Source organism: Gracilinanus agilis, chromosome 2, assembly GCF_016433145.1.
Source record: "Gracilinanus agilis isolate LMUSP501 chromosome 2, AgileGrace, whole genome shotgun sequence".
NCBI classification, from domain to species: domain Eukaryota; kingdom Metazoa; phylum Chordata; class Mammalia; order Didelphimorphia; family Didelphidae; genus Gracilinanus; species Gracilinanus agilis.
This window is the reverse complement of record NC_058131.1, coordinates 197,112,162-197,125,315: the sequence shown is the minus strand read 5'-3', so window position 1 is coordinate 197,125,315 and position 13,154 is coordinate 197,112,162. Positions and strand designations below refer to the sequence as shown.

The window sequence follows — 13,154 nt, the reverse complement described above, 5'->3', positions numbered from 1 at the left end:
TTCATGCATGCAGTTATTTATGTATCTACCAATCTATAAAAGGGAGGAGAATGATTTGGACCTGAGCCAAGTCCAGGAGTTCTTAACTTGGGGGCCTACGTATAGATTGGAAGTGGTTGATTTGTAAATTTGAACAAATATATTTAATTTTAAAGATATTTCTAAAATAAATATAAAATAAAATGTATGCAGGTACAGAAAATCTCTTTTTAATCAACGTCTACCTAAATTTAACATTTCCATCATTTAAAAATGCTCCTCTGATCTCTACAGGCTTCATCAGACTCACGACATGATCCATAACTCACAAAAAAGCTTAAGAATGAATAGACCAATCAATCTCGTCCTCTTATTAGTTTTCAAAGTAATTTTCATTCCAAGCTCATTAACAGTAAACAAAAGTCCCAATAATTAACAAATCATATGACATTCTAAGTTTTGTATCTCATTTATCCACAAGATAAAATATTCTGAGGGCTCCGCAGTTTCAGGTAAATTGTCCTACAAAAAAATGCTTGGAAAAAGTTTGCTCCGGGGAACCAAATAAATAATGAACACCAGGAACTCCGGATTGCGTGAATTTCTGACAGAAAAGAGTAGCGGGTTCTCTGTGGTTTCTCTCGAGACTTGAAGAGGGAAATCTCATCTCTCGCGAGATTTCCAAGATTGCGGATATCACTAGAGGAGCTGGTCAGGGTGGGTCTTAGGAGTCCGAAGGGGTGGGGCGTGATGGGTCGTGGGCGGTGCCCTGGTTGATGACATAACGGCGTCCAATGACGTGAATTGCCGCGGTGTGCTCCAGCCAGTGCTAGGGCTCTTTGATTTTAATTGAGAAGATGCAGCCACAGTCGCAACCTATATCGATGGGATTCCCTGGGGTGATCACGGTCAGTAGCCCCTATCTAGACTCTGGGACAGGGTAGGAGGCCGGGCTCTCTCCCGGCTCCGACTCTTCCCGGAGCCCCTGAGCTTGAGGAGGGAAAAGTGGAGGCGCTTCCGGGGGAGGTGATTACCTGGGAACTGACAGGGTGGGTAGGCTTGATCCGGACACGGGCTCTGCGTAGGTCCGCTCAGAAACTGCCAGAGTCAGAAGAGCCCCCTGGAAGTCCTCCAGACCTACCTAAACCCCCCCTTTTACAGATGGAAAAACTGAGCCCCGCGGAGGACCAAGTGACTTGTCGAAGGTGCTGTGGACCGAGGTTTGGCAACCTGGTCCTAGAACCAAGACTGCGACTTCCACCTCCCTGGGCCTCGGTTTCCCATTTGAAAAATAGTATGAACTCCTAAGGACTCTTCTTCCAGCTTTAAATCTCTGATCCAAGATAGTGAATAGCCAAGCCACGCCTCCCTCCTTTTCTGCTTGCTGGCCAGAATTCTTGTTTGACAAAAGAGGAAATTAAGGTATTGAAGAGTCTATCTTCTGGAGTTGGGATTTTAGAGAAAGGTATCCTGATACAGGGAAACGTTTTTAACTTTTTAAGGTTTGTTTTATTCGCTATATATCTAAATCTCAGTACTTTGCATATAATCAATGCTTAATAAAAACAGGTTGATGAAGGGGATGGGGGGAGTGTGAGTTTGTCAGAGGATCTGAACTAAAATCCTTGGGAATGGCACTTGGAATTCTTTGAGCCCCTAAACCAACACTGCTATGGTAGCCATCTTGTATATAATTGATTAATGAAACACTTGTTGAATTGGATGGAATCAGGACTTCAGAGACCCAAATGTGTTAAATAGTTTGCCCACATATTAAGTGGCAGAGGGAAGATTTGATCTCAGGCCCTGTGATTCCAAATGCAACACTCTGTGTACTATATCAGCTGACTCATTATCTGTGGTTCAGGCTTAATAATATGTTAAAATGAGGGTTTTTAAATTTTATTTAATGGATTAAATGACCATTAGACTCAATTCCATCTCTATATTTATGATGTTTTTCCTGTGAACCAGGAATCAAAATTGGGGTTTCCAGTGCTATCTCTAACTAAGAAGGCCAGTTCCTGGGTCATTCTGGGCCTCAGGCTTCTGTCAGTCAAGCAGCTGGCAAGTCAAGAAGTTAAGTTAAACAAACCTTTTTCTTAAATGCTGCCTAAATGCAGAGCATTATCCTATTCCCTGAAGATATAAAGAAAAGGGCATGAGGGTGGAATCCTGCTCTCAAAACTCACAGATTGGAAGAAGACATCATGTAAACAGTTATGCACAAGCATGATCTATACAAAATAAATTGGCAATAATCTCTTAGGGGAAACATTAAGATTTAATAGGTCTGAGAAGTGCCTTTGGCATAAGATATTTTAGCTGAGATTGAAGGAAGCCAGAGAAATCAGTAGATGAGATGAGGAGAGTTTCAGACATGGTTATAGTCAGTGAAAATGCTCAATTGGGAGATGGATTTTTTATTTTGTGTTCTATTGTGTGCATTTACAAATTTAATTCTGAGAAAGTGATTCATAGACTTAAGTTTGCCAAAATGGTCTATGACATAAAATTTCTAGTCCTATGGCATCATTTTCCAGAAGAGCAAGATGAAGCACAGAAAACGTGTCCAATGTCATAAAGTCAGTCTGGTAAAATTGATAGGCAATTTGGTGTGGTGAAAAAAATATAGCCCTAGAATATCAATACCTGTGTTCAAATGCTGGCTTTGCTACTAGGTAGTTTAATCATTTAGAGTAATTCACTTCAATTACCTGAGCCTAAATTTCCCTGTTAGTCAAAAAAAGTAACTTCACCATCTAAAATACTAAAAGGACAAAGCCCACATAAGACATGCAAATCAGCATCCTTTCTATGACATTGCATTTGTCTCCCTCAAAAGCATAATGGATAGAGGTGAATATAGTTGTAGTGTGTGTGATTTAATGAATGAATGAAAAAGCATTTATTAAATTCTTACCATGTGTAAGACCCTGTACTAAAAACTGGAAATAACAGAGAAGATAAAAATTGATGCCCTCTATTTGCTATATACCTTTTAATACCTCTCAGAATGATGCCTCATTTACAATCTGCATTAGTGTACCAGCTTTAGAATAGGATCCCTAGATCCAATGATGTGCTTTCCCAAAGCACCTACCTTTTGCATCCTTAGTTGTTTTTGTTTTTTTTTTCTGTTATTTTCTTATTATTCCTTCCCAATTTTCCCCTCTTCATTGTGTGTGCTTTTTTGACCTAACAAGTCTCAGGAAGCAGTGCTAAATATTCAAGGAGGCATTTACAAGTAAAGAAATTTTTCACACAAACAGGTTAAAGTAAGAGGAGTATTGTCCAAACATTTATTCAGGGTATTTTTCTCATAAGAACTAGTAACTGGTCCATTAATAACTTATATCAATTTAATAAGTTTATGATGTTTATTCCTTACAGCACACTGACTGGTCTGAGCCATGGTTATTGGGACTTTTAGCCTTCCACCTACTTTGTCTGTTGCTCACTTACCTTACTTTCCAACGATATCGACTTCAGATTGGGCATTTCCTGTGTTTGGGTGAGTTAAAAAACAGTCCTTGAGTCCAGGCTACAATCTGTGTGAAATAATCCTTGCTTCCACCTTCTACAGATATACCTCAGAGTGGAGTGTAAGTGACTTTGAGTTCTTGAAGGCAATGATGGATCCAAACTCTGATAATCCTTATGAAATTGGAAATGTTTTAGTTTGGAACCTAATAATAGCATATTGTATGTTTGTTATATGAAGTTACCAGCCTAGCTGGAAATTGGAGAAATTTGTTGCCAGAGGGTAGCTCTCATTTTTTCTTCCAGAGCAACTCATGGAGACTATCTGCTAAGAAGTAGAAGTGTTATAGTCTACATTGATGGAAGAGAGTATCTACACTAATGAAATCATGGATTACTTAAGGAGTGAAATAAGTGGTGTACACATTATGAAAATGTCCAGACCTACTTACCCTAATTTTAAAATTAATTTTAAATGCAATACTATAAACCCAGTACTGTATACAAGTAGGTACTTAATAAATCTTTGTAGAATTGAATTGAGTTTTTGTATGCTGTTTGTACTTGAATGAATAAATCTTAAAGTAGAGTAGGCAGTGAACTAAGTGCCTCATAGTTCAACAAGATATCATTTTACTCAGTACTCAGTAACTGTTAGTAGACACTGAACTAAACATTGGTGTTTTTTTTTTTTTAACTATTTGTAAAAAAAGAAATTGTAAACACATGTGTATCTACATATTTATACATACATATATTTTTAGACATACAATTTCTGCCTTCATGGCGCTTATAATCTTATTTGACAGGTAAGATGTTGGAATGATTTGCCATTTCCTTCTTCTATTCACTTTACAGATGAAGAAACTGAGGCAAACAGTTAAATGATTTACCCATGTCATGCAACTAGTAAGTCTGAGGCTGGATTTGAACTTAAGAAAATGAGTCTTTCAGACACAAAGCCCAGCTCTCTATCCACTGTGCCACCTGCTTCCTCATATAATTTTTCCTTATGCTATATAAAATAAGTTTTAAAAATGCATTTTAATTATTAATAATATTATAATATTTTAATAATTACTAATACCAAATGATTTTCATTATGATTTGTTTTCTTTTTTTTCCAGTGACTTTAGTCTATTCTGCTGAATATATTAATGAGCTGGCTGCTATGAATTGGAGGTAAAAATAATTTAAGATTGTATGTTTTTTTGATAAAATACTTTATAACATATTCTTCAATTTCTCCTAAGTTAGAGTTCAGGAAACTGTTTCCAAGATTTTTTCATTTTATTTATGCTTTGGAGAAGAAGTTTCATACTCACTGTCCTTGTACAAGCAGTCCAAAATTCCATCCTGTGGGCTGAACCAGTTTAAAATGGGAAAAGTATATGAAAAATAAATAAAAATATTATACAGCCTACATATGTATGTATATGTATACATGTACATATGTATATATATATATATATATGACAATATGTAATTTTCTAAATCATATTTCCTTCCTTCACCTTTCTCTATTAAAGTTCAATACTACTACTTTGGAGTATATAGCCTTGTTTTTAAGACTTGTTTTTTCATCTGAACAAGAGACTTTGGGGCATTTCTTTACAGCTTTCTCATTGGTATTTTCTCTAATTAGAAGATGGAATATGTTTTGGAAATTGGCAACCCTATAAACACCAGGTTTCTTTACTTGTAGCATTTTCCTATACAGATACCTCTGAGCAAAGACCAGAATCTTTTCTGGGCTACATTATTAAGTTTTATGCAAATTATAATAAAGTAATCAGAGGTCAAAAGAGACTAAAGAGAGTTTAAAAGAGAATAAAAATAACTGAGAAATTATGGATACTTTAAAACAGTAATACACTGACAGAATATTGGCAGGGAATATACTTTAATTTTGAAAGAATTTGAGAAATTATAAGGAACTAAGCATTTAGCTAAAATTAATGTAGAATAAGGAGTGATTTAATAAAAACTTATTTTGGAATAACTACACAGAAGAAAAAGTGCCAGATAGTTTTATACTTATTATAGTAACATAGTGTGCACATTTTGATCCAATAAAAATATGAAGCCATTTCTTCAGGAATAACATTGTTTATTAACAGATGCATTCATCTGCTGACAAAGAATGATTCTCTTTTCTGGCTCCTAAGAGTAAGAGAGCAATTGAGGATTTAGTCCTGTCTCTTGCTAATAAAGAGAGTATGTCCTTTCTGATTGGCCTGATCATTTGAACTTAGCACCTCCCTTTACAGTCCCCATTGGTGAGTATTTTGAAAGAAGAGGTAGACTTTGAGACTTCAGTCCTTCCTCATTATTTCATTGCAAGAGAGGTGGGTTTCACAAGGAACCAGCACAAACTTTCCCTAGCAATGTTCAATAGCTGACTTCCCTTCCCTAAGAGAGTTCTTTAAAGATAAGTAAGGAACAGGGCTCCATCCTGCCTCTAACAAAAGCTGTTCCTTTCAGTTACATTTATAAATGCTCTTGGCTTCACCTTTCTTGAGTTTCTCACTAAGCTTTCCTGAAGACACATTTTGCTACCATTGCTCTTTCTTGCTTTACAAGGTGATATTACCAGTGATATTTTAATGTGTTCCTTTATAATATTTTCTAAAGAATTTTGTATCAGAATTTGGTGTTGCCTGACCTACAAAGATTTTTCTAATGGTAAAGAGATGAAATGTTTAATGGTCACAGTTATTCCTGAATTCTTTTAATGCTAGCTATCATTTAAATCATGCTTGCTTATATGTGAAAGCATTCATAAACATTATCCCATTTGATCCTGACAACCACAATGAGGAGGATAGGTGCTATTATTATCCTCATTTTATAGTTGAGGAAACTGAGGCAAAAAGAAGTATAGTGATTTGTCCAGGGTCACATAGCTAAACAATGTCTTAGGCTGATTAGAACACGTCTTCCTGACTCCAGAAACAACATTCTTTTCACGATGCCATGTAGCTGACATTCTCTTTACCTTTTATTACATTTGCTTTACATCTATTAAATTTGAGGAGAAAATGGTAACAATCTAAATTATAAACTGAATTTGTTTTTAAATTTTTCAGTTTTGATCCCTTTTTATAATGTCAGGTGGAAGCTATTGTAATTAACATACTATTTTATCCTTTCATCTTTTTGGGTGTTGATTTTGAACTTCCATTAACTAGTCAATGATTTCACTGCTTGCATATAGCAAATTAAGAAATGTGTCCTTTATCAATAACTAGCTATTCTGTTATTGAGATTTGGTTATTTTCATTCTTTGTGAAGTGGTTCATTGCTCACTATGTCCAGTAAGATCCTGATTCTTTAGAAGTCTTAATGATATGTAGTTATGAAACCACTGAGTATACTAATAGTTTACATACCTTTCATTTCTCAAATAAGCCAGTTCCCCTTATTTGCATCTCTAAGAAGAAACTTCATAGTATGGATGATGTGCATATGTGTGTGTGTGTGTGTGTGTGTATATATATATACACACACATAAATAAGCATATATACATACATACACATGCATATGTAAAATATATTCATAATTATCTATTAATAGTTTCAGAATTTGAAGCCAATGGAAAGCTGTAGATAATTATAAAATTAATCATTTTAGTTAAAATAATTTCATTAGGTTTAATCTTATGATATATATTTCTTTTTTATAAGTATCTGGCTTTTCTTTAAACCAATCTTGTTTCATTCATTTTTCTGATAATTTCTGGAATACATAATTAATTTGATTGCCTTCTAATGTATTAGTATAAAAAAAAAAGATTGTAGGGAGAGAAATAGATTTAGAAATTGGTTTTATGATGTGGTACTGCACTGACTCATATATTTCATTAGATAATTCTGCTGTGTGTGGGAAATTTTTAAAAAGAGCTTTCCAACTAACATTTTCTTTTTTTTTCATATAGGTTATTTTCTAAATACCAGTATTTTGATTCAAGAGGAATGTTTATTTCCATGGTTTTTTCAGCTCCATTGCTGTTAAATGCTATGATCATTGTGGTATGTCTATTACAAAATCATAAATTTTAATTTTATCTCTTCAAATGTACTTTATTTATGTGTATTGCTCACCAAGATTTATTTTTTTAGATTACATGGGTACGTAAAACTATGACTGTAATGACCGAGTTGAAGATCTTGCAACAGAAAAGAAAAGCAGAAAGAGAAAAAAGGAAGAAAACAGAATAATGTAGAGTACCTTTTACATTGAATTTTCTAACAGTTATCTTTGTTTCCAATATTTGTATATCATGAAGTAGACTATATTGCAATGGTACCTTTAGTAAGTTCATGGTTTGATGCAGACATACATTCTTTTATTTGTCTTTACTATGATAGAGGAAAATATTCAATTCATTTATTTAATATAAGTTCTAATTTAATTGTAAATGAAACTATATTTCCTTCAGCTCCAAAATTGTGTTATGCCGATTTATCATTATTGATACAGTCTAAAGATAGCCCAAATAACACACCAAGGTCTGTGATTTAAACATATTAGTGTTCCCTTTGTACTGTATCTGTATTTGTTATTTTAGAAATTTGTTCTGATTATTAAGTTATACACTAATCATTTATGGCAGTAGTGTTGCTCAGCCATTTATAAGAATCCCTGCTGGTCACCTACTGACTCAGAAGACCACATGTTAACTTTATCTGTGTTCTATTGTATTTTTTACTTATTTTGTTAAATATTTTTCAGTTATATTTTAATCTGGTTCAAGCACACTCAACAGTGTTATGGGTTAGCTACGTGTTTGACACCTTATTTATGTGATAAAACATTCAAAATATTTTTCTCTTTATATCTAACATTAAATAATGATTTATGGCAAAATTAATGGAATCTGGTTTGACATCTTCAGAAAATGATCTTAGTTTAATGAAATATTCTTTAAATTACAATCTTATATCATTTCCCCACATAAACAGTTTCTGTATAGATTATGTGAAACATTGTGACCAAATAATCCTGTATGATAAAATGAATTGTCATGAAAATTTTAAAATGTTGTTTAAAATATATATGTATGCTTTTATAATATTTAAATTAATATTCGATAACTCCAAGTATTATTTTATAAATTTATTAATAATCACTTGAAGTACAGGAAATAAAAGGACAAAAGTAAAAGGCTGAATAAAGAAAAGTTTTCCCAGCTGCATTCTTGGGAAAAAAGAGAGAGGGTGGGTTACACATAAACTTTATCTCCAAAAATATAAAAACATAACGTAAGAAGGAAAGTGGGATGCTGGGATATGGTGTCCTGGGGAGAAGATTCTTATTATACACTTGAAAATGCTACAATAATTATTTTTAAAAATAATGAAGTAGTTAATATCTTATGTCCCAAAATTCTTAGTGAAGTTTTAAGCATTAATGTGCTAAAAGAAGTTTGAAACACCTTTTACAAGTGAGCATACATCAAAGATTCTAAGAATAGGATTATGATAAAACAACTCTCTGTTTTACAGAGCCTTTATATTTTTAGAAAATGTTAGAAAATCCATGTACAATGAGATAGTTAATCCATTTTCTTTGTTGGTGTATTTTCAGGATTTGACTACTTAGAAACAATACCTCTAATTTTATTTTTAAAGAAGACAATATAATGAGATACACCCTGGTTTCCTGGTTTGTAGTCTCACTCAAAGTAACATCCAAGTTCTATCTCAGTCTAAAATTGTACAGTTTATGTAAAGAATGATGAAAGATTGTTGTAGAGAAAAAGTATACACATATTTCAGAAGGCAAACTGATAGAGCTACATTAATAACTGCATTGATAATATTCACTAATATTTACATAATACCATGCTAAAACACTATAGATTTTATCTCATTTGATCCTCTCAACAACCTTGGGAGGTAGGTGCTATTATATTATTATTATTGTTGTTGTTATTGTTATTATTATTATTATTACCATTTTATGGGTGAGGAAACTGAAGCATACAGAGGTTAAATGACTTGTCCAGGGTTATACAGTTAGTACATGTCTGAAGTTGAATTTGAATTCAGATCTTCCTAACTCCACGCATCATGCTACCTACCTGCCTTTTTTTCTTTTTAAAAGAAGTTCTTTTCCTCAATGTTTTAAATAAAATAATAGATCTCCATTTTTTTCTAGAGTAAAAAAAAAAGTCTTAATATTTTAGAAATTTAAAAGATGGGTGACTGAGATATAGCAATTATGCATAAACATTTGGAAGGCAAAATAATCTCAGATTCAGAAACTAAATCTTTTTTTGTTAAAAATATTTGTCCTTTGTGGATAATGATATACATAATGGCCAGGAGGTTTTGTTGGATGTTGGTTTGCCACTTTACAAAATTACTTAAATTAATCTTAAAAATAAGCAAGGAGCTTTTAACCTGAAAATGTTTTATCAGCTCTTAACACTTAGTAGAGTAGCTTTTCTTCTTAAGCATATGTTGGCACTGAATATGAAATAGTATAAAGAAATAAAATATCATTATTATGGTTTAATTTTTAAATGAACATAAATCAAGCCTAATTTGTTTGAGTTCTGGAATATATGGTATCCTGATAATTTGCATAGTTACTGTGAGGCTTGAATATTAACTGAATAAATGACCATAGAATTCTTCAAAAATTACTAATTTGGGATGCTAAATGGTACCAGAGAGGGAGGAGAGTTAATATACTCTACACTTTATTCAATTTACACCAAAGAGACCATAATATTTCATGTGTAACATTTTGAAATTGTAAAAAAAAAAAAAAATTATAACTATTGATGTCATACTCTGAAAAATCATTATACTAGAAATAGAGGTAGCTAATGGGAAAACAACACTGTCTTTGAACTTAAATGATGTAAATTATGCTTTTACTACCACTGAAACAATGATTTGTGGGTGATTGAAGTCACTTTAAAAAAAGAATATGGTTGTGCTTATTCCGTATTAATAAGATGTATTTCACTCCACTAAAAAAGAAAAAAGGAAGTTAAAAAACATAAATTTTTACTAAAATTCAACCTCATTTATATTTTACCTGAATTTTTATCTTAATCCAGAACTATCTTAGCTATAATTTGAACTCTTAGATTTAATGTAACAAAAATATTTTTGACTAATATTAAGAACTCTAAAAGTATTAGAGAGTGTTTTCATTATTATTAATTATTTTCATATCACATTTATTTTATCAGGTCTGTCATTGGGACCTTTAAAGAATTTTAAAAAAGAAACAAACTATATAGATGATTTGATCTTGTTACTGAAGCTATTTAATATTTTTATATTCAACTACCTATTATAAATCTTGGTTGTGATTATTAGTAGGAAGAATCCTAGAAACCTTAGGACCAGTCTCTGCATTAATCTAAATATCAGATCATGCAGAATCTGCCCAGGTGGTCTGCCTTTAGACCCTATTGTTCCTGTATAAAATACAAATTCTTCAGCCTACCATTTAAAGCCATTCACTGTCTGACTCCAGTCACATTATTTCCCTTCATTAAATATTTGTTTCAACAAAGCTGTTCTTGAATGTAACTTTCTACCTCTCCTTCCTTTATGCCCTTGACTGAACCCACTTCTCTCCCCTTTATGCTTAGAATTATTTCTTTCCTACCCACTCTCTACCCCTGAGAATTTTTAGCCTCATTTAAGCCTTTTCCTAGGTGCCAACTCCTAAAGAAATCCTTTCCTCATCATCTTACCTGTTTGTGACCTATTCTTCAAATTGTGTGTGCGTAAACACACACATTTATACATACAAATATTCACATACATATTGAAAGGATGGGTTTTGGTAACGGGTGACTAGGGGTTTTGCTTTACCTAGTCTAAATACCAGTCCTTTCTAGATCAGGGGTCTGATGTCACCTTCCTGATCTTAAGCGAAATAAACTCCAATCTTACTGTGGTTATAATAAAAAGGTTTTATTGAATACATACAAATTGGTTAAGGTGAGGTGAGTGGGCTGTAAGGTTTCCCTAATTTATACCTAAGTCTACCTTTTTCCCATCAATTTATCTTTTACAAGATTTCTTCACTCAGCAAAACCGAGCCTCTTTTAAACTTGCTCTCTGCCTTGATTTCCCCTTTCTGTCTATATAAAACCTAATCTAAGCCCACGTAAGTAAAAATAGATTTTAGTTCAATTGCAAATGGAGTCCAAAGTCAGGATTGATGCTGTTCACCTTGGTTAGAAATTGTTCACCAAGAGGAGTAGTTGGCTTCCAGGTTAAGATGGCCGCAGAGTAAAAAGCAGCTGCTTAACCTCTTCTAACCGAAACATATTGGATTCCTCATGGGGACATAAAAACAAATCCAGACGAACGAAGGGACCCCACAACAGGGAGCAGCATTGAAGGTATGTGGGATCAGGGCATTTCCATGTTAAAAAAGGGGTGAAATACTCTACTAAAATACGCGAGCTGAGGAACCCCCTTCCCCCACACATACCACCTACAGGACCAAAGCCAGCTCACAAGAGTTAAAGCAAGTTTGGAGCATCCATTAAGTCCTTGACAGCTTCCTGGGGTCACCATGTTCCTGAGAGCAACAAGACTTAAGACCCCAAGAGGCTAAAAAAAGTGCAGTCATTGAACACAGACCCTGAGCGCAGGCAAGGTCGCAGCTGCAGACTCAGATTCTGAGGGCAGGCTCGGACCTTGGGTGGGGACCCAGTGCAGAGGGGTGCACAACTGTAGAAGCAGTGCCCTGAGACTGTTAAAGGAGCTTTGGGCAAGGGGACCACCAGGAAGCTTGACCCTGAGAAGAACTAGACCTGAGACCTCAGGAGCCCAAAGAGCTCAGACAGACCCTGGGCTTGAGGATAAAGCGATGAGGGCACTGGGCTAACAATGGCAAGCCAGAGACAAGAAACCCAGAAGAGAAAGATCAAGAAGAAATCTTTAACAATCAACAACTTTTACACAGAAAAAATCCAGACAACAGAGTAAACAGCAGAGGAGAACAAAGAAGTAATCATATCCAAACCTCTAAAAAATGAAAACTGGTCACAAGCCCTTGAAGAGTTCAAATCTGAGATTATGAGAAAGATGGTAGAGAACTGCCAAGAAAATAACAGTTTAAAAGGCAGAATTTCGCAATTAGAAAGTGAGGCTTAGAAATCAAATGAATTGATAAGCAAATTGAAGACCAGAAATGACCAGCTGGAAGCCTTGAAGAACCAAACAGAGCAGATTCAAAAGGAAAACCAATAATTGTAGCCAAAAAACAGTCTCTAAAAGCTAGAATTGGGCAATTAGAAAAAGATGCCCCCAAATCAAAAGAATTAATAAGCAAATTGCAGACCAAAATCAAACAGCTGGAAAACAGGATAGATAAAATTGAAAAGGAAAATCAAAAGAATATAGCAAAAAAACAGTCTCTAAAGGCAAGAATTGGGCAAGTAGAAGCCAATGATCTCTCAAGACAACAATAACAAATAAAGCAAAGTCAAAAGACTGATAAAATAGAAGGAAACATGAAATATCTCACTGAGAAATTGATAGATCAAGAAAACAGGTCTAGAAGAGATAATTTGAGAATCATTGGTCTTCCTGAAAAAAACAAATTAATAGAAATTTGGACTCCATACTAAAGAAAATTATTCAGCAAAATTGCCCTGAAGTTCTACATCAAGAGGGCAATATAGACATTGAAAGGATCCATAGAT

At 34.0% G+C, this 13,154-nt stretch overlaps 1 protein-coding gene across 1 annotated transcript; it reads left to right on the top strand.

The window, feature by feature from the left end:
* Positions 1-803: 803 nt before the first annotated feature.
* TMEM18 (transmembrane protein 18) lies at positions 804-8,551 on the top strand. The gene is made up of 5 exons (XM_044660931.1): positions 804-887; positions 3,373-3,493; positions 4,590-4,644; positions 7,401-7,494; positions 7,585-8,551. Exons 1-5 carry the CDS (start codon positions 837-839, stop codon positions 7,681-7,683), a joined length of 420 nt encoding a protein of 139 aa, XP_044516866.1. The 5' UTR covers positions 804-836; the 3' UTR covers positions 7,684-8,551.
* Positions 8,552-13,154: the final 4,603 nt, after the last annotated feature.